The sequence below is a fragment of the Habropoda laboriosa genome, unplaced genomic scaffold (assembly GCF_001263275.1).
Source record: "Habropoda laboriosa isolate 0110345459 unplaced genomic scaffold, ASM126327v1 scaffold5, whole genome shotgun sequence".
Classification (NCBI taxonomy): domain Eukaryota; kingdom Metazoa; phylum Arthropoda; class Insecta; order Hymenoptera; family Apidae; genus Habropoda; species Habropoda laboriosa.
In genome coordinates this window covers 462,534-483,698 of record NW_017100161.1, presented here as the reverse complement: position 1 = coordinate 483,698, position 21,165 = coordinate 462,534, and the positions used below count along the sequence as shown (strand labels likewise).

Genomic DNA, 21,165 nt, shown 5'->3' with positions numbered 1-21,165 from the left:
ACGCTATCCTATTGGTGGACGTATATCGATTCTTTCGAGATATGAAAGTAGAAACATCTAGAAGAACTAACCAAATGCGTTATAATTATGCGTTGATAAAATTTGATAATGAAATGTAAAACTTTTTGCAGATATAAATATATAAAAATGTGATTTACGTAACAAAAGCAATGAAAGGTAAAATTTTTAATACAAAAGATTTTCAAAGTACTGATTAGTGCCCATTGTCGAGAACAGCACCTCTAGGTGAAGCGATGAACTATATTAGGAGTTAAAGCGCGAAATTTTGAATGACATGCCAGAAAAATAAGTGATAAATATAATAAATTGCAGTAAGTTTATAACAATCATACGAAAAATAGGAGTAAAGTAACGAAAAGAAAGATAAAACCATAGAAACTGTAATTGGGAGAAAATAACAACAAAAAGTGCAACAGTCGATTATATTCAATTTTTTATTAGCTTATACAAAATTAAATTTTTAATTCCTGGCGTTGGTTCAGATAATTAATATAATAATGACGTCATATGAAATTTACTATTTTGATCAATCATTATCGCGCGTGGCGCTTAGCAAAGGTTCTTATCACGATTTCTTTGTTATCAGCAGTAGCTAAGAACTGCTGTCGATAAATTGAAACATATTATCGCACGTTCTGTACAGTGAAAAGATATTACACATTGTTACGTAATACTCATAAGGTAGACGAGGGTGTAGAACCTCGTCTGTGTTAAAACTATAAATGCAACAATATGAGCAAATGTTGAGAATAAAAACGTAAGGATACTTAATTATTTGTAAGAGATCATTGTTACATTCCGTCAATGAACATGTTCGCAAATACGACTCAACGCATATTATATTATTCTTTAAACCTTAATCGGTAACATTTAACTAGAACTTCGCATTTCATAGGTATCGCAGCGAGTAAGGAGATCGATTTACCAATCGATACTTGTAGCTTGCAGTTCACTTCAGTTCCCGCGTAAATTTTCCCGCGGGTGAATAATCACGTAGACGAATTTACATCAATTAACGTTTTGAAATCAGTTACTATCTTCGAAAAACATCAGTTTTGCATTCGGTGTTTCAAGTGACTAAAAATAATCATTGTGAATCATGAAGATCGGAAAAGAGTGCCTCGAGATAAGCAATTACAAAGTAGTCGACGAAAGATTACAGTTACCAGGATCACGGTAGGATCATTTTTTCGCCTTTCTTTTTCATTTTGCTACGAAAGAAAACTGCAATCGTATTTTGTGGTTTTTTTTTCCTACATTCTTTCGTGAACATTATATTCTTCGAATGGAAAGCAATATTTTATTTTGATATTACGAAGGTATTAGAAAAGACGTAGTAGCACTAGTCTTCAAACAATTATAGGTTACTGTACATTAGGAATTACAGAAACTAATGAAAAAACACGATGCCTGTAACTGTGTACTTTATTTACAACATATGTACAAACAAATAAGAGAAAATTTTCGTTCTTCCAATATTGACAGATTTAAATAATAAATTACAAAAAATAATGGTGCATATTTATCTCGAGATACCCTATATATACGATAAATGCACATTTATTACGCTTCGTATATTAAAACGAATATTTAACATTTTTTACAAAATGAAAACGAAGTCAGTCACCAAATGAATTTACAATGAAAGTACAAGCTGAAATTTTGTTTTTCATTCTACTGCCAAATGTTCAACGCCCAGACAGACAATATCGTGAATAACATCGTTACACTTTGCGACATTTTGTAACTCCTAACACGTTGACCAACACAATAATTTTTACCAAGCGCATACAGAGAGTATAGGATATGTACTCGTTCGTTTTTTTTTTTCTTTTCACATAGAATCACAGAATTTTTAAAACTCTGTGTGAGGTCGTTTCGCCAGCCAGTCAACGATAGCAGGTATCTCGTGAACCCTTTTCTTCAGTGCTCGGAGATTCGGATAATTTTCCAAAGCTGTCGCTCCAAATATATTCTCGAAATTCTCGAGTGCCACCGCGAACACGAAGTCCGCCCACGTTGTCTGAAAGGTAATTCGAAAATTCATTCATTCGTCACTTTTTTTCGCGCGAAAAATTTTACTTGAATTATAAAATTATAAAAAAATCATAATTATTATAGAAAAATTGAAATTTCTTTTTATATGCGTCTTGAAATATACTACTCTATTGAAAACAGTTCTAGGACAAACTCGTTCTATGATTATTAGGTTATGGTGCACAAAGAATTCCTATCTACCGGTGAAACACTCGATAAACAATTTGGCTATCACGAGGCGTGATTCGATCCGCAAAAAAAAAAATGACCCAATTTGTGGAAAGATAACCTATAAATTTTTTGCAACACGATGAAACACTCTTCGATGTTTATTCCCAATTTTTAATCAACAATTACATCCACTTTTTCCTACTTCTCAAATTGAAACTTTCACTATTTTCAGTGAATTCAGGCGACAAAAGGAAAAATACTCTAAATGAGCTAAAACTCTTCTCAGAAACGAAGTTCCAGCAAACACTCGAATCCAGAGATGAATATTGAAAACACCATTAGCAGAAGTGTATGTTTTCATCGCAAGCAACGAGGATTACTTTCGAAGGCGACGAAATATCGACGAACAATTTCTACTTTTTACTCGATCTATTCTGAGAACTTGTTGAACAGAGTAGTAAAATAGGAAAAGGTGACAAGTTATTTCAGCGTGTTTTTCACTAGCTGAAGCAATCGCCGCTCGCGTCAAAGTTCCCGTGGAATTTTATACATCGAGCGCAACTCGACATACATTTCCCTCGCCGTCTGTCCCCTCGAACTTTTTACGCAAACGGTAAAAATTTTAATATTAAATCCAACAGCGACTTACGGTGGAGCCAACAGTGTAACCCCCGTTCTCGCCTACGGTCTGCTCGAACTTGTTCAAGTAAAACGGTATCGTTTCTTTCAGAAGTTTCGCCTTCTTCTCCTCTTTCTTGAAGTGGTCCTCCTCGGTGCGATACTGAGACATAGCTGGAACACACACGTGCCGTCACAACTCTGACGTTCATTTGTCTTTTTCCTTCCGAAAAAGACGGGAAAAAAGAGAGAGAAACTTGTGAAAGAAGAAACGTGTTCACGTCTCTACGTGGTTTTTTTTTTCACAATTTCTCTTTCGTTTCTCTCTTCGTTTCCCTCTGATTTTCGTTGCCGCGACGAATTTTCATAGTTTATGCTGTTTGACCGTAACGCTTCTCTTCTTTTCACCTTCGCGGTGAAAATTTCTTGGAAAGTTGGAGAATCTTTTTAGTAGACGATCAGACGCGTGGTGGTAACTTTGAAGGGAATATTTTTTGAAATTTATTTTGAGGTTAGTTTGGAGTTTTTATTAGTCCCTCGTGTTGTGGAAGTTTCCGAGCTCGACCATTCTATTTTTTCCGTTTGATAAGTTAACGGAGATTGTCTGGAAATATTTTAGATAGCTTTATTTCCAATTTTAATTACTCCTTGCGTTGTGAAAATTGTCGAGTTGAAAGATTCTACTTTTTTACATTTTCCAGAGGAAGATTTGAATCGAAATAAATACCTATCGGAGTAACTAGAAAAATGTGTACGTTGATCTTGAAAAGGTCACAGTAACCAGAATTATCGAATAACAAATTGCATAGTTGTATCTGTATTATCACGACGAGTTTAATCTCTTACTCAACGCACATTTCCTGGCATAACAGATACGCTTAGCTTGTTTCGTTAGCTTCACATTTTTCGTATGTCACGTAACTATATGTATATGATAAAGCATAGGCAAAAAAAAAAAAAAAAATGGAAAGAAATCGCGTAGGCGTGTCGTTTGTAATTACGTTCCTCGATGATTATGACAATCGACGATAACTCGAGCCCATCGAAAAAAAAACACGTATATACTTTATATATGGATCGGCGATGTTACCAGCTGTTGATACGCGTCGAATCGTCGATACAACAAGGCGAAACGTGGAATGGAAACAAAGCGTAGAATGGAAAACGTGAGAAAAATAAGAAGGAAAAAAGAGAAGAATTATACTCGTGGGATTCGCAACTACGATCAATTTTAATGGCATAATACGATATCGATACGATAATTTTCCACGGACGACGCAATTCGTGCATTGAAAGAAGAAAAAAAAAAGGCGGGAAAAAGGGAACAGAATACGTTGATCGTTACATTATTACTGAATCGATGGCCTGTTTCCTTCGTTCTGTCTTTTTTTTCTTCTTCCTTTACTCCGGTAATAATTCTCCAATTCGATCGAATTGTTACGATTCGCCAGTACCTTCAATTTATGCGATCTACGCGCGCGGATCGTTAACGCATTATGCAAATATCCAGTGTAACGCAATCGTGCATATCGTAATTGGAAATTAGTAACGTTATTGCGAGCCGCGATCTTTCTTTGTTACACAGTGCAACACTTTGTTATTCCTCAGTTTTTACGGGGGCGAGAGAAGAAACTGTGAGTTGAAAAGGAAAAATTAGCCGATGCGAATGGAAAAGGAATCTTGCCGAGGTATTTGTGTAAATCAAGCAGAAAGTGAATTATAATCGAGGAATGGCGTAATCGTTAGATAAAGTTAATAAGCAGAGAGATAGCAAAGTATCTTTTAATCCGAATATCAGACGTTTAAGATAATCTTTGTAGTTACACAATTATGTCAGAATTATAATTGTAATCGCCACTTTTATATTCCAAGCGGAAGCAGAGAGATGTGGTATCGTCTAATGAGATCTTCTTGCGGCGAGAGTTTAATTCAGAAGAACGAAGGAGATCGAATTAAAAATCGTAAAGAAATGCTGCACAATTGCATCAGTTAACGCAATACTCCAGAAACGCTGTGCAGAAAACCACGTATGAGATGGGGAAATAACTGGTTGCATTGTTATTTAGCATAACACACGGATTTTCGGATTTAATCAGATTCCATGTCAGAGAACCACTTTCCAATATATCCCGCACGAAACCTCGAAACTTTAATCCATTCAACCTGCGCACATTCTCTCGCTCTGTGTGTTTCAACATTTCGCAACCCCCGTCGAAAGAAGCTCGAACGATGACAGAAAAGTTTCACGGAATCGTGAAACACCTCTCTTTATCAATTCCCCTTATCTTCTTCTCTAAAATGGATATAATTCCACTTGTCTTCTACGAAAGTATCGATAAACTCGATCGGACAAGATTATCCGCGTAGTATCTCCCTCGAAGATACGCACATAATCATGGTGGAATAAAAATACCTGTTGAAAGATGTTGTTATATCGATGAAAGCAATAATCGAATATCACGAACGTGTCCCCGTTTCTCTTATCAGCGAAACCTCCTCGTACATTTCATACGACGAAACGACACATCTCGTTTTGCTGTCATCTTGTGAAGGATGGGGATGCTCGTAGAGAATTCTCCCCTACTCTCTCTCTCTCTCTCTCTCTCCATATCAGACAAACGGAAAGTCACACATAGAAGCCACTCACATTGCTTGAGATCTCCAAGAGTATCGACGAGAACGTCGCACATCATCGCCTCCCATTCGTCCTTTCCGGTTAGATTGTGCTTCCTAGCCAGGTATTTCGCCACAGCGTTGCTCTGCGCTATCGGTTTCCCGTCTATCTCCAGAACAGGCAGCATTCCATAAGGCATCGCTAAGAACAAACAGTTGAGAGTGAAGCAAAGCGTGTTGCGAAAGGGGTGGAAGTAGAGGGCGGAGGAGAGAGAGAGAGGAGAAGGGAGAGGGGTGGTGGTGGTGGTGGTGGTGAGATCGATGAGAAATCGCGAAGCTTTCGAGGGCGTTGCGTTTCGGTGAATAGCGGCGGGCGAAAATCGCGGGAGGCTTTTAATCAGCGTGGCCTACTAACGAAACATATGCCTTCGTTTTTTCCCGATTGCGGCGCGAACGTCTCGAGTATCGGCCGTCTTAGACGCTTCGTGCGAATATTTCTCCGCGGTGGTTGTTTCTATTTTTTTTTTTCTTTCTTTTTTGTGAAGTTGTGCTTGAGTGTGGGTAATTTTTCGTGTGTTCTTACCTCTTTGTGTTTTTCGTTTTAAGTTGTAGTTGAGTGTAGTTAAGTTTTTGAGGTATTTTCTGAGTGTTCTTACTTCTGTGTATTTTTTTTTCTCTTCTTTGTTAAGTTGTACCTGAGTGTAGCTAACTTGTTGAGGGATTTCTCGAGTGTTCTTACTTCTGTGTATTCTTTTCCTTTTTTTTTGTGAAATTGTGCTTGAGGGTGGGTAATTTTTTGAGTGATTTTCGAGTGTCCTCTCTTGTTTGTAATTTGGTCTAGGAGATTTTTGTGCCAGGTTTGGCATTGAGAAGATTTCTCATAAGTTCGTGAAGAATTTTATACCGAAAGGATCGGTATTTTAAACATGCTTTCACAATAAGTAGGAATTTTTATTTTGTGTTGTGTTATCTTGTAAATTCGTGACAAATTTTACACCGAAATTTAGATCAGCCTTCTCTATAAAATTCTTCGATTTTTCCTTAAAATATGAACATGCGAGATGACTTACGACCTCATGAAATGCCCTAACAATTTAACAAAATTCTGAAGAACTCAACTAAATGCTCCGAGGATAATTTGAAGTTGAGCACGAATCAATCGAAAACTAACAAAAGTGTACATATTCGCGATATTAATTGTCACTCGTTGAATTCGTTATTGTTATCGTTATCCAATCTCCGTTGTGTTGCGAGCTTTTAATTCGCCGTGCGAATGATTTCTGTAGCGTCGATCGTGGTGAAAAGTTGCGTCTACACTTTGTCAAATGTAGAAACAGAAATTTCCTCCCGTTTAATGGTAGGTTGAACGTGTCGGATTTGCAAGTGAAAGAAACGCGGGAGACCGGTGTAAATTTTGCAGCGTGAATAGGATTTTCATACTGAAAGGCGAAAGTAAAATCGATTTGGTGCACTTACATTTCTTCAATTCAGGCCACCGTTCTTTGGGGATCCTCTCGTCGACATAGTCGATGCCAGCGTATGCAAATATGTAGCGTATATGCTCGGCACGACCACGGGCGTTAAAGTAGATCAGTTTGTAAGTCGGCTGTACCTCGCACATTTTCCCTTACCTGCGGATCTAGAAGAATGTCTTAATTTATCGTACGAGCGTCGACAGTGACGGTTCTGTGAAATTAGGATCGATGGTCCTTCGAGAACCAATTCTGTCCAACCGAATTCTCGGTTTGCTTGAAGTTAACGCGGAAAGCAAAGAGACGGATGAAATTTTAATTAATTCGAACACGAATTCTCGATTTATTAGGAATATCGCGACGAATAGTAAATGAAATGTTTAATGGATTTCGGTGTATTTTTATTCGAAGGACTTTTCGACAAACTTTTAATCTGTTCCCGAAGAATTGCGAACGAAAAATGAATGAAAAGTGAAACCTGGGATAAAATTGATATTAGTTTGAATAGATTTTTGTTCAACGAATCCTCATTTTAGCAGGAATATCGTAATGAAGAGGTAATTACACGAATTGTAAGTGAAACACACCGACTGAATTTGAGTGTATTTTTATTCGAAGGATCTTCCGACAAACTTTCAGTCTGTTCATAAAGTAGCGCGAGTGAAAAACTGAAGCGTTGGATAAAATTTAAATTTGTTGAATTGTAAATGAAACACCGAATGAATCTGAGTGTACTTTTATTCGAAGCATTTTTCAACGAACTTTCAATCTGTTCGCGAGATAGCGCAAGTTATAAATGATGAAATAACGATGAAGGTAACCAAAAAAATACGAACAAGTTTTAATTTTCACGTTTTCCAACGAATCTATTCGAGAGAAATTTTCAAACGTAATTCGCGTCAGTTTCTACTCCGAAGAACCATTTTTAACAATACAGAAATGAAAAAGAAGAAGAAGAAACTGACGTCTATCAGCTCTAAAAAAAAAAAAGCGATGAAATTAATCGGGGAAAATACGGTGCAAATACGGTAGGTAAGGTGAATTTGCCAAGGCATTAAAAAAGAAAAGGAGCAGAAATCTGGCACAATTTTTCAAGACAGAGGCACGAGAGAGATAAGAGGCGCTCTGGGATCTGCCTCGTAAATTTCGAAGCATTTAACGAGGTATCCTTAAAATCGTCGGACAATAGCCTCGCACCTTCTATCCCAGGGCAAGAGAACGGAGCTTTTAAAGCGGAAAAACGTGAGGAGAGCCCGGTGACCGCAAGCTCTTCGCCCCCTCGAAAGATTTTTCATCCCGTCCAATCCACCCCTGTAACCTCCTTTCGTAGCTCCTGTGTTACAATTTGTTGCTTCGAATCAGCCCGTAGTAATACCGCTCTGATTCTCCTCTTAATTTTTTATCACGTGAAAAACACCTGTTCAAACGGCAAGTAACTCCGATCCAACGCGTCCTGCCTCGGTGAATGGCTTATTTGTTTGTTGGAGGGTGTGGATCGATTATGGCGCATCGTGTGTATATTGTAAAAAGTAGAAAACAGGATTCGAGGGAGAAATGGAAGAAAGTAAATATTAAATCTTGTAATATGAAATGTGGGATTTTTCCAAGAGGGAATGAAACTCGCTTTGTAATTCAGATGTTATCCCTAGGTTCTGCAATTTACCGAGAGTCTTGTGAAATTTAACGGTCGATGTGGGAAAACTGAGGATTTTTCGACACTCGAGCGATCAATTTTTAGACACTCGCGTGATGATTTAAGCGATCAATTTTGCGGATCACTGGAAATGCGATTTTTCGTGTTGATTGAGGAAAGTAAGGCCAGGAAGAAGTAAATTAAGAAAAGGAAAGATTAACGTGATCGAGGAGACGATAGATCAGAGTTCAACGTCAGCGCAAAATTCCGAGATAAACCGCAGACGAACGTACGAAGACACGATCGTTTCCTCTTCACGCGATAATCGACAATGATTGGTCGCGATCGTGAAAAAGAAATTCCTCCGTGAATCTGGTCCGTTTCATTCGCAGATACACAGTTGAATGGGAATTAATATTGAACGTGGCGTCGTTCTTTGTGCCACGAAAGTTAATTATCTCGCGTAAAGGTTACCTCGCGCACGGTTTTATTTAACGAGCTGCCGCGATCCTCGATTGAAAAACCGCCAGGTGGAAGTTGAAGTTTTCCACGGAAATTAATACCAGCAGTAGGTGAACGAGGCTTGAAAAGAAAACGGCGCAAGAAACGGCGGGGTTGGATATCGTCCTTTTTCCATCGCGATCTAACACGTGCAACCGACTCTTGCAACTTCCGTCGAATTTCTCTCTTTCTCTTCGCCTCGTCGGTGTTTCTCTTGCTGTAAATGCATGGTGATTTCGATACGGAATTCGTGAAAGTAAAGGGGACGGAAATGAGAGGAGGGAGGAAAAAGGGGGAGCGCAGGATTGATATTAATTTCTCTGTGACAATCGTTATCGATTATGCCATTACTGCGATACCGCTCAACTTTCTCTTGCTCTCTCTCGTATTTCTCCGATTCCGCTGGAAAGTATTGAGTTTTCCCCTGGAAAACGAGGGAAAACCGGTGGACATCCTAGGTGGTTTATGTTTCCTTTCTTTATCGAGGCTACACGACACCGAGGACATTGATTAATTGACTTGTTCTGGATTCTTTCGATATTGTTGTTTTGTCAAACAATACACAAAAAGAATCAGCGGATATGCGTGTACTCACGTGTCGCGCAACCACGATGGAAACTTGGTTTTAAAACCGGTGTGCCTCTGTCAACCTTTCGCGAGATACTGACTGTTGCTGACTGTGCGAAATGTTTCGCGTAATCTAATCTAGTATCTTTCGTGAAATATCGGAACTTATTAACACCGGGTTTTGTACTTAAGTGGGAACAGCGTTGGTGTTGTTAACTTTGGGAAGTAATGTGGAATTGTCCTGATGAGACGTTCAAAATACACGCGAAATCTTAACATCGTTTTCGTAGGTTTGATGTTAATAATTTTGTAGGTATTGGAAAATTGGGTTTTTACGAAAATTGTAAAATAACCCTTTGAGGGCTGTTTAAAAGTTCGACTCTAATTTATGCATAAAGGCGTGCTTTGGAATTATTTATTACAGAAAGTGTAGAAAATGAATTAGTAAGTGGATAATTGGTTACCGCGTGCTTCCGATAAATTTCTAAAGTGCCAAAATTAACGATTATTACAACAGCCTTAACATAATTTCTGCAGCTAAATAATTTTCTACATTTCCCTTCGAGAGTTATTCCCAATTTTCAACGAAAAACTCTATCTTCTGCAGCAATTCAATAATCAGCAATATTTACCAATCACTGTCCAGAATAAACGACTAAAACAGAAAATATAGCAAATTAAGTAGTAACTGGATAATTCTTTACTGCGTGCTTCAGATAAATTTCTGAAGTACCAAAATTAACGATTATTAAAACACCCTTAACATAATTTCTACCCTTCCGACCTAAATAATTTTCCACCCGTCGAGGATTATTCTCAACGTTCAATCAAAAACCCTCTCTGCGACAATTAACGCTTGAAGACTGTATCTACCAATCACGATCCAGAAAACGTAGCAAATGAATTCCCCTCTGTATGCTTGAGATAGATGTCCAAAGTACCTCAAATTAACGGAACATCAGACTTGGATTGAGAACAATCGAACCGTGAAATCTTCGACTGCACTCTTCGAAAACGATTCCGTAATTCACCGACTGGTGAACCGCTTCCGTAACCGTTCTGAATTGAAATCTCGACCACGGATCTCTGGCCGCCTCGTTTTCGAGGGTAACGAGGGGGTTGCGTGTTGACGTGCGTGCAGGAGAGGGTGTTATCGAGACGCGGAGGCGTGCTCGAGCAGATAAGTCGAATATGCACGCGGAAATCGTCGAGATTCATTGCCCACGGTTCGCCGATAGGCCGAAATTAACTTCGCCTCGTTCGATTTCCGTGTTTCTCCTCTCGGCTTTCACGCTTGTTAGTACCGATCCTTCGTGGCTTTTTCCTACACACGGGGTAAGCTGATATCGCGCTAGGGATACGTGTGTGCACGCGTGAGAATGGTGGAAACGTAGAGAGAGAACAGAGGGGCGAGCTTTAGAAAACGTCGAGAATGGAATATGGTCGTGGCTGGAGAATTATTGATGCGGAGAAGCATGCGGATTTTAGGTTTTACGGCGGAGGAGATGGAGATTCGCGCGGAGGATGTTTGGAGAGCTATAAAAAGAAGTCGTCTTTTGGTGTCTTCTAAAGAACGAAGATACGCGCTTTAATATTACCTTCTCAGATTTTTCTTTTCTCACCGTGTGCATTTTTTTGTTTGCTACAAGATTTCTAACTCGCCGTTTTTTCGTTCGCTAAAGTTCTCTAATGTAATTTAAGTTACATTTCTTCGCCAGGTTTGTGCACTCTTTATTCTACGAGATTTCAGGCTGAATAATTTTCACTTTGGAGCTTAATCATTTTTTGACCGTTCAAGTTTGCTTCAAATTCGATACGTGCCTTGATACTTGTAAGTGTCGAAAATTCAGGGACCATTTTGAAAAATAATTGAGAAACGTACACTTGTCAGCGTTTTAATCAATTTTACACTTCAATTGATTCTCTCTAGTATAATAGGTGTGACTCGATTTCGAAAAGGGTTAAATTCTGAGTAGACCGTTACGTCCATACGCGGTGTTATTAAAGAAGAAACCGTCGTTGGATAACGATGTAATCAATATTCATTTCGTTGGATGAGCCAGAACACTAGATTGTTCCTTACAGTGTTGGACGAATAGACGTTGCGACAGTTGTTTGATCACGTGGCGCTGCGATAATCAGCCGCGACACGTGACTAATTTCTAGAGCGTCGAAATATCTGGTTTCCTCGTTTCGTACGCAGTTGATTTGAGGAAGGACCACAGCGAAAGGAACCGTGAAACGATTTTACGTCAATGGAATTGGTTGATCGTAATCAGCTCGATCGATTGAATTTCCCAAATTGCACCGAATTTCTTCGATTCGAGAGTCACCGACGAAGCTGTAGCTCGTATTTAACAAGTTCCATTAGGCGAAAAAAATGCTGTTACACTCAAATCCCAAATAACACCGAGAAAGGTAGATTAAAGTGACGAGAATTTAACACAATTGACATTTCTCCATAATTAAACATTTTAGTAAGAATTGTGTTAAGAAACATAATTCATACAATTCGTGGAACGAAAAGTTTGCACAGCGCAATTATTAACCCCTTAAACCACACATTTTTCTCAACTTAATGTGCCAAAAACCCTCAATTTTATATTTTTCTAATTATTTCCAAGGCGGATAGAAATAAGTTTCCCATTCATTTCTAATGCACCAACTTACATTTCTGTCATAAAACAGAAAGGCTAGCGGAATATGGAAAACGAAGGGAAGTAATTCAACAAAATTTCACTTTTTCCAGGATCAATTGTGCGTTGAAGGGTTAACCATCAATCGGTAAAAGTGGAACCTGAAATGACCTTGTCCGGCCGATACATTTGGCCCGGCTATAGCCTCGGAAGAATCCAGCTTCCCTTCGTCCAGAGACAGCCTTAAAGGATCACCGGTGCGAAAGCTTCACGTCGAACCGAGAGAATGTCTCAAGTTGTGCAGTCCTTACGGCGGGATTCACGGAACAGAATTGATACGAAACGCTCGTTACACGGTAATTTCTTGGTACGGAATTGGTGAAACCACCCTCCGCCCGGTTAATCGCTCGGACTCGGCCGTAGACGCGTTTCATTCGCCATAATCCGATCTGCACGCGGTTTAGTTATTGTCGCGTTCTGACGCTGTTTACCGGCGGCTTAATCTCGCGCAAACAATAGAAGGCGTCACAAACAGGGACCGGCTGCTGCCTCGAATATGAGGATCGAACGATCCTTCGCTAGAATTAATCCGATTAATTCCGCTCCCTCTAACTAGAGGAGGACAGACGGAATAATTGATTCTCGGAATCACGTAGTATAACTCTTTGAACTGTAACGTTGCCGTAGGTCGTGCTTCCTTTTTTTTTTCGTGGCTTCTTCTTTTTTCCTCTCTCTCTGATATTGACTTTGGGTGAAGGTCGTTTGGGTGGAGACTAAGTGAGAGGAGGATTTGAGGCGATTTTTCTTTTGCAAATTTCAAATTGAGAAAATTGGTGTAAATTTTTCGTTTGGGTGGAGACTAAGTGAGAGGAGGATTTGAGGCGATTTTTCTTTTGCAAATTTCAAATTTAGAAAATTGGTGTAAATTTTGCAAATTAAAGTAAATAGCGTGAATTGTAGCCTATTCTTTCAGCTTTTGGGCGAGGGTCGTTAGGGTGGAGATAAAGTGAGAGGAGGATTTGAGGCGATTTTTCTTTTGCAAATTTCAAATTGAGAAAATTGGTATAAATTTTGTACATCAAAATAAATAGCGTGAATTGTTGCCTATTTTTTCAGCTTTTCCTCACTGTCTCTCTCTGATATTGACTTTGGGTGAGGGTCGTTTGGGTGGAGACTAAGTGAGAGGAGGATTTGAGGCGATTTTTCTTTTGCAAATTTCAAATTGAGAAAATTGGTATAAATTTTGTACATCAAAATAAATAGCGTGAATTGTTGCCTATTTTTTCAGCTTTTCCTCACTGTCTTTCTCTGATATTGACTTTGGGTGAGGGTCGTTAGGGTGGAGACTGGGTGAGAGGAGGATTTGAGGCGATTTTTCTTTTGCAAATTTGAAATTGAGAAAATTGGTATAAATTTGCAAATTAAAATAATTACCGTGAATTGTGAATTGTTAGTTGTTATTCTTTCACAGGACGATACTTGTATCTTATCAATTGCAACTGCAATTAAGCTTCTTTCATCCCGCTGTAATTCGCAATTTTCATTGGTCTACCGACGAGCACATAGGAGGATCGTATTTTTCCTCGTTGAACGTTCACTCGTCATCGAGATTATCCGAACTGCGCGGAAAAGTGAAAACTTGGCTGAGGACGAATCGTTGGATAAGACACACCGTCCCGATGTCGATATCGCATTAAGCAACTGAAGATCGAAGTCTCACGGTAACGAGATTGTCGCTTCAAAGACGAACGGAGGCTGTTGCTAGGCAATGATGGAAACTGTGCAGCCGTAAGGAGCTTAGCTTCATCTTTTTTTCTACGATTTTTCCGACGCGACGCGCCAATCAGTGCTCCTGGAGAAACGTCACGGCGATGAATCGATGCGTAGGAAGGCCTCCCTCTTTCCACACAATTTTCGTATTTTAAACTTTCATTAAACTGTAACCAACTTTCGTTTTATACTGCTCCACTTTTAAATCCTGTCAAGGGAGGAAGTTCCCTTTTCCGCGTTTAACAGAAATTAAATTCGACGAGATCCCCTGAATAAATAAAGAATCGAGGAATGTACAGCGTGTAACAAAAGTTTCTCTACTTTGATTGCGAAAAAGTTACTTACCGACATTCTTTCCTTTCTTTTTTTTCTCCATTTTAAACATTTCGAACATTCGACTGAATAGGGTTGCCAGCTTACGAAAGTATCACGTGTTCCCTTTTACTTATTTCATTTCGTCGCGATAAATTATTAAACCGAGAGTCTGGAAACTTTTGCTATACAGCGTGTTTTCGAACTGGTGGCACAAGCGGCAAAAGAAGAATAACATTTTTTCGTATCGGCCTCGTTTCCGAGTAAATCGGCGTTGAATATTTACCAAGCATACCAAGCGTATACTTGTAGGCCAGTTTTTGTTACGTTTGGATTCGTAAACATCGCCAATGTCGTGGCTCGTTGTCATTTCACTATGAGACCTTCAGTCTTGGTCGTTCTGTCGATGTGACAACATACAGTAATCGGGAGTAGGTACGCCGATACGATTCTCGCGTTGGGTGCTTGTGCCGGTAAGTTATTTTACTAATTACTGCAAAGAACGCCATCAAAATCGCCGTCATTCCAACGGAAGAACAGCAGAAGTGCAACGCGATGATATTTGTATGCCGTAGACGTGAGATCATGTGTAAGTGTACGTGTACTCGGTAAACGAAGCCCGATACGGAAAATTATTCTTTTTGTAGTCACCCCCTTGCCGCTTGTACCACCGGAAACACCGTGATATTGTATAAATTGCTCAGTTGTTCGTGAAATATCTTTTAAACACCACTCGAACTATCTGCAACTTTGCACTTTCTCGCGAAAGATAGCGACGAGTGATCAAGATTTCCCAGATAAAGGAACCATCAATGAAAACCCACTTTGAACCAGAATTTTTCCGTGCTTCGCCCTCACCGTCATAGATTTGCTATCGATTGAACCTTGGAGTTTCGTCGCCGAAATACACATCCTGTCATTACAGCATACCTAGCCCAATTACATCGTAATTCTCCCGTCGATGCCACTACAATACTTCGCAACGAGTGGTTCCATAATTGAGACGGCGTAGATTCGCGTAATGCCGGGCAGCGTGCCGCGCGATCGCTCGTGAATCAATTGCCTCGGATTACCCCGATTAATACGATTGTCCACGAGTGACGCTGTAATCCCGAGTTAATTAATGCGACAAAGTGCAATCGAAATCGCGCGGAACGCTACACATCTCGCTTCGAAGCGGGAAAGAAATGGAGAATTTTCTCAACACTCTCCGCGATGTAACTTGAACGAGCAACAACGGAGCAGCGTGATCGAAAGGGCGATTGAACGCAAAATCAGCGATGGACCGACGTCACGTTAACTCGGTTTGCGACCGGACAGGCTCAGGTCTCCGTTTGCTCACCTCTCCTCGAGAAAATCACGTTTCTGAAACTGTCTGTTCCTGTGGAAATCTCACGATCGTCCCGTTGAGACGGAATTTGTCTCTCCATCTGGTCACGCGCGTTTTAACCCTTTGACTGCTGGCGACTCGAAGGTAAAGCTCTGGCTGTGTACGACCGAGTTATGGCGTTGATAGTTAGACTACGTGTTTCGTTGGCTGAAACATTTTTCGCTGAATATTTCGCATTTTGTATTTGCGAAATAAGTAATATGTAAATGTGAAAAATAGAACATGAATCACCGAGTCAAAGGGTTGATAACGATCGATCGCGAGTATATTTTGGAGAAATGTGCACAGTTCGTTGCTCAGGCGTGTAACCCTTTCTTCCGTTTCCTGTTTTCGAAATTCACACGGTTCGACGACTTGGTGGTTGGTAAAAAGAAGAGTGCACGCTTTGATCTTAAATTGAAATTGCACGGAATTGCGCGAGTTTTTCTCATTGGAACGGATAAGAAAAACGGGGCTAGCTTTGTGATGTTTCGCTGCTTTGATGGCGATTATGATAATCTCCCTTGTAATGGAACGTGTAAAGGCCGAGTACCAAGAAATACGGGATGCAAATGTGAAAATGATATCTCTCGAATTATGTAGGAAAGAAGATTTAATTTTTGAAATGCACCTCTTTCGTTTTTTCAAGTGATAATTCTTTTATCAGTCCACTCGGTCATTTTCTGGTAGATTTTGAACGAACGTTTCTCTTAAATTTTCAAAGTATCGAATTTGATATTTATTAATCACCCTGTAACTAAGGGTTAAATTTTCCAAGTTTCCAGGACGATAATTTTGATCACTCCACCCGTTAATTTTCTTAAAAATTTTCAATTAACGTCGTCGAGAGCTCGGCAGAAATTTACTTCGTTCCGAAAAGTACCGAAATTTGCGAATTATTTTCTCTAAGAGAAGAAGAAACAAATTCACCTATTCAACGAAATTTACAATGACGCGAAAGTTTCGATCGACGGTGTACACGGTACATGTATTAATAGACGGTTTAAAGAGGAATTTTTGCGCAGGAAGTTTAGTACGAGAGTTTGTTTTACGCGGAAAAAGCGGCTGTAGAATGTCTATTTCGGTCGGGCATCGTCGTATCGTTATCGACTTGCCAATCATCGAAGGCAGACGCCGGCCGGTTTATTCAATAATAAATTATCTGACGCGAGGTTTGATCACGAACACGTTCCGCGCACGAAATTGATTTGAGTTCCAATCTGTGCATTACGTCGCAAACACGCTTTTACAATTTTGTTAACCGTGTTTCTGTTAGTTGTAGTAAATGCTTCAGCGGTAAATTGGAAAACGAAACTTTTTCCTTTTTTTTTTTTTCTCGGACTTTCCCACGGAAGATAATTGCAACGATGTGGAAAATTACTTGCAGGAGGTAAATTGAGAAATTTTCGCCAGTGGATCGACGAAGGGTGTAGGATCGAGTGTATTCCTTGAAGTCGGATGGATTATAATTTCATTCGGGGGAATATTAGATAGCAAAAGTCGCATAGTTTCGTTCTTTTTCATTTCATCTCGAGTGGTTAGGTACTCGTGACTCGCTTCCTTCTGGCTTATCCATTCAGCCTCATTCTTCGACCTTCTTTCAATCCCTCGTGCTTTAGGTACGAGTCGTAAATCTTTTCAGTTATCACGTTGTGCCCGGTACACGAATGAATTCTATTGTGTCTAACGTACGTTTCTTTCTTAATATCGAATGGAACGTAATAGCAATCGATACGTTACCTAATGTAGCGTTGTCCGATACAGGCTGCTTCAGAAATATGTCGACACTTGTCTGGGAGTGACTTTTGTTGGGAAACAGAACTGACGGCGCGATATAGAAGCCTAACTTTGAAAATTTTGCTTGGAAATTTTGGTTAACGAGGTATTTTTAGTTTTTTAAGGGTGAATTAAAGTTCTGCTCTAGACAAAATTATGAGTTAGGTCACTATTTTAGACTATTTTAGGGAAATCTGTGAACAAATTTTTGAAATGTTGGTTGTTCTTTGAAGAAAAACGCCTGTATTAGTTTAGCCCTGTTAACGAATAATCGACACTTGGCGAAATCTATACAAACTTCTAGAAACTGGCTGAAAATACGTATTTCAATAGCACAAAGACTCTAACAATGCGTGGAAATATTTGGGGTCACTGTATATACTCGAGTGTTTCTGTGGTACCTATTTTCATCCAGTTTTAGTTATTCCCTTCTCATTAGTACTAATTGACGTTCGGTAATACAAAAACAGTGGTCAACGTTCAAAAATTTTGCGTAAGCGCGAAGTGTCCAAATTTCTATACAAATATCGACGTTCTTTCGAAGCACTCTGTATAAGTTCAATTCTTTACAATTTTCCTCCCCCCGTTTGTACACGTTTATGTAAAAAGCAATTGTTACAACTGAACTTGATATCGACGATTTTGCAAATTTTTTCCAGGTTAGCGCGGCTCTTTGACGAGAATATGTCGGCTATTATAGGCGATAAATTTTCATTATCCCCCCTCCTGTGTGATCAATTTCGCGACGCGGAAATTCATCGTTGCCCGAGCTGCGTGAAAAATATCCAGGCCAAAGGGAGAGAGGAGGGAAGGGGGGAAAAATGGAGGAAGAAAAATGCGAGAGGAATAAAAGGGAGGAGACCGAAAAGCGAGCGGTCCGTATCAGGCTGGTAAGGTACGTATGGACAACTTTGAAGTGGACACATGAATAAAAAATATCCCGCTAACACGCGTCGACCTATTTCGGTTCTTTCCCTCTCGCTTTCTCACACACACACACGTGCATACACAGACGCTCTCTTAACGGTGAATATTAAAAGAGAACAGTTTGTGAAATGTTAGAGAGCAATTATCGAGCAGAAATTTTTAGGAGATGATTAATCGAACTGGATGGCGTGTGCTGTCCGACGACGCATCGATCCCCTAGCTTCCTTCTTTTCACGATCTTCAATAAGTCCAGTGAAATGCAATCTTTCTCATTCATCGGGTGAAAAATGTGAATTCGGGGGGAAACGTTATTTACATTCACCTGACACCTTAGACAGTACTCACACAAAAGTGTATTTAATATCAACCCTTTTTAAGGGATGGTAAATTGAAATGAATTTTTAGTTGAGAGAGATTCCAAGATTCCTGATTTTGGATAAATTGTGTTACTTTCAACCCCACGGAAAATTCTTAGAACATCACTTTAAAAAAAGAAATCAACCTTTATTCGAGTATGAAACGGTTAACTAATCATCTCGTTATTCCTAATTTCCAAAAAAATCGTGTCGCATTCAACCCCACAAAAAATTCCAAGAACATCGTCTAAAAAAGAAATCATAGTACACTAAATGGAAAAAGAATTTTCATTCGACTGCACAAGAGTTACGAAACAGTTAACCAATCACCTTATCATTCCAATCAACCTCAGAATCAAAAAGTTCGTTAAAACATTGGAAAGTTTCTAATTGAAAACTAAATGCACGTCGAATTGCACGATTTCAAGCGCACAGGATAATCCGTAAGAACGAGGAAACTTGGTAAAAGCGAACTTTCACTCTCCGATCGAAAACTCGATCCTCCGTTCAACCCCCTCCGAGTAGCAACAAGTCGAAACGTTTTCCCGTTGGAGCAGATCGCTCGAAGCGACGAACAACGAAACGAAAGGAAGAACGCGAAGATATATATCTTCGTCGAAATTAATCCCGGCGTGATTTCAATATTCGAGCAGTGATTTTTCGGCGGTTGATTCAAACTCACCGCCAGTGTCCTCGCGCGGAAGTTATCCACCACCCTTTGGCGAACAGCTGGACGAACACTCGTGCGGAGCGCGGCTCGCACTGAGCTCGCACGCGAAACGAATCCGGGGCCCTCGTGTTCCTTCGCCACCACTTGCTCTCCTCCGCCGCCCTCGGCTTTCCAGCCACGTCGAGCACGATGCGCAACCTCGGAATATTTATGCCACCACCCCGCTTCCGTTCCACCCTCCCGTCGGCCGAACGAGCCGTTCGAGACGAAAATTGTTTCACGATCCGTCCTCGTCGTCGTCCGCCTTCTGCCTTCCTCGCCGGCGCTCGTTTCCTCTCCTTCCACCTTCTTCCTCCTCCTCTTCTTCTTTTCTTATGTAAATAAACGAGCGATTGGTATTTTGGACATGCAGCTCTTTCGCGGTTCAGTTAGCAGCGAGGCGAACGAGACGAAGATCCTTTGTTGCGTTGCATTTATAGGGTTGTTCGGGAAAATTCGAACATTTGCTGGGGGAATTGGGTTGGAAGAGGAGTTCGTAGCGTTTGTTTTTAGGAGATTGTTGACGGGAGACGCGAATTCGCATCTTCTGTTTCTCAATTCCTGGTGACGAGATACGCTAATTTGCGTCGTTTGTATGTCTGTTACTGAACGAAGTGTTGCAAATTATTTTTTGAACACTGCAGATGTTGAACTTGTCAATTTGTCATTTTTGAGCTTGGATCTATTTTGTAGTACCTATATCGTCGGCGATGTGTACAGTGAGATTCTCAAAGACTGTTTAGATATTTGTATGCAGATTTATTGCACCACGTATGTAATTTTGTTCTAGTTTCTTTCGTGATTCCATCCTGGGAGAATTTAGATCTTTCTGGACGATGAACTGGTCCAGACGCTTTGTTCCAGCCCAATAAATCCTTTCGTCACATTTGGACCACCCTGTGTATTCACTTACGCATTTCTTCAGAATTTTAGGTCCTTTTTTAAGTTTAGTTAACTAGATTTCAAGGAAGAAGCGAAGGATTTAATGGAAAGTAATTCTTCAGACTTTCCTCGGATTTGTGTATAGAGAGAAAAGTATGCGAGTAAATATTTATGAATGGTAGTTACCTTTTTAGAGAACCAGAACTGGTATCACAATGTATAATTGTGTTGAAAGACTCGACATTTGTTCAACATTCTTCTCTTTTGCAAAGAAAAGAATCTCCCCTTTAGTCTCTTCTCTCTTATTTCTCTTGCATTTTGCAAAGAAAAGAAAATTATTCTAAAGCCTACGTTGCTTTAGTTTCATGTTTCTCGCAAAATGTTACACTTTTACATTTTCTTAAAACATCTTACATGAGAATTAATCATACAGAAAACTTTCATCGAGGTAGAGATTGTCTAATTGTACTCTTAACACTCGCATAATGAATGTTCGCCAATAGAGATACTTTTCAATCGGGGAGAATAGGTAGTGTTTGTAAGTTAGCCTGGTAATTGTAAGTGAATAGTGCACGAAGTCAATAACGGTGAAGAAAATCAACAAATGCTCTATTCAAATGCGACTGCTCACGAGGATTCCCGGTGACCGCAGTAGAGCGTGCCTGTCTATGGTCAGACGCGAGCAAACAGGTGGAAAGCGCGAATTAACGGTAACATCTTTTACACATGGAATCTTCCCTTACCTTAATGTACATTTACAATTCCACTCGAGTCGCTTAATCGAACTTCCTCTAT

The 21,165-nt window shown here is 39.8% G+C and overlaps 1 protein-coding gene across 2 annotated transcripts; it reads right to left on the bottom strand.

Moving 5' to 3' along the window:
* Nucleotides 1–1,876: 1,876 nt before the first annotated feature.
* LOC108578427 (glutathione S-transferase-like) lies at nt 1,877–19,649 on the bottom strand. 2 transcript variants are annotated; one of them, XM_017941764.1, is made up of 5 exons: nt 19,462–19,649; nt 6,937–7,099; nt 5,495–5,662; nt 2,879–3,021; nt 1,877–2,044 (listed from the first exon to the last, which is right to left on the bottom strand). In XM_017941764.1, the coding sequence occupies exons 2-5, from the start codon at nt 7,079–7,081 to the stop codon at nt 1,877–1,879; spliced, it is 624 nt and encodes a 207-aa protein (XP_017797253.1). In that variant the 5' UTR covers nt 7,082–7,099; nt 19,462–19,649. The 2 variants fall into 2 exon arrangements, with proteins under 2 accessions (XP_017797253.1, XP_017797254.1); XM_017941765.1 differs by lacking the exon at nt 19,462–19,649 and adding an exon at nt 9,662–9,717.
* Between the last annotated feature and the right edge of the window lie 1,516 nt (nt 19,650–21,165).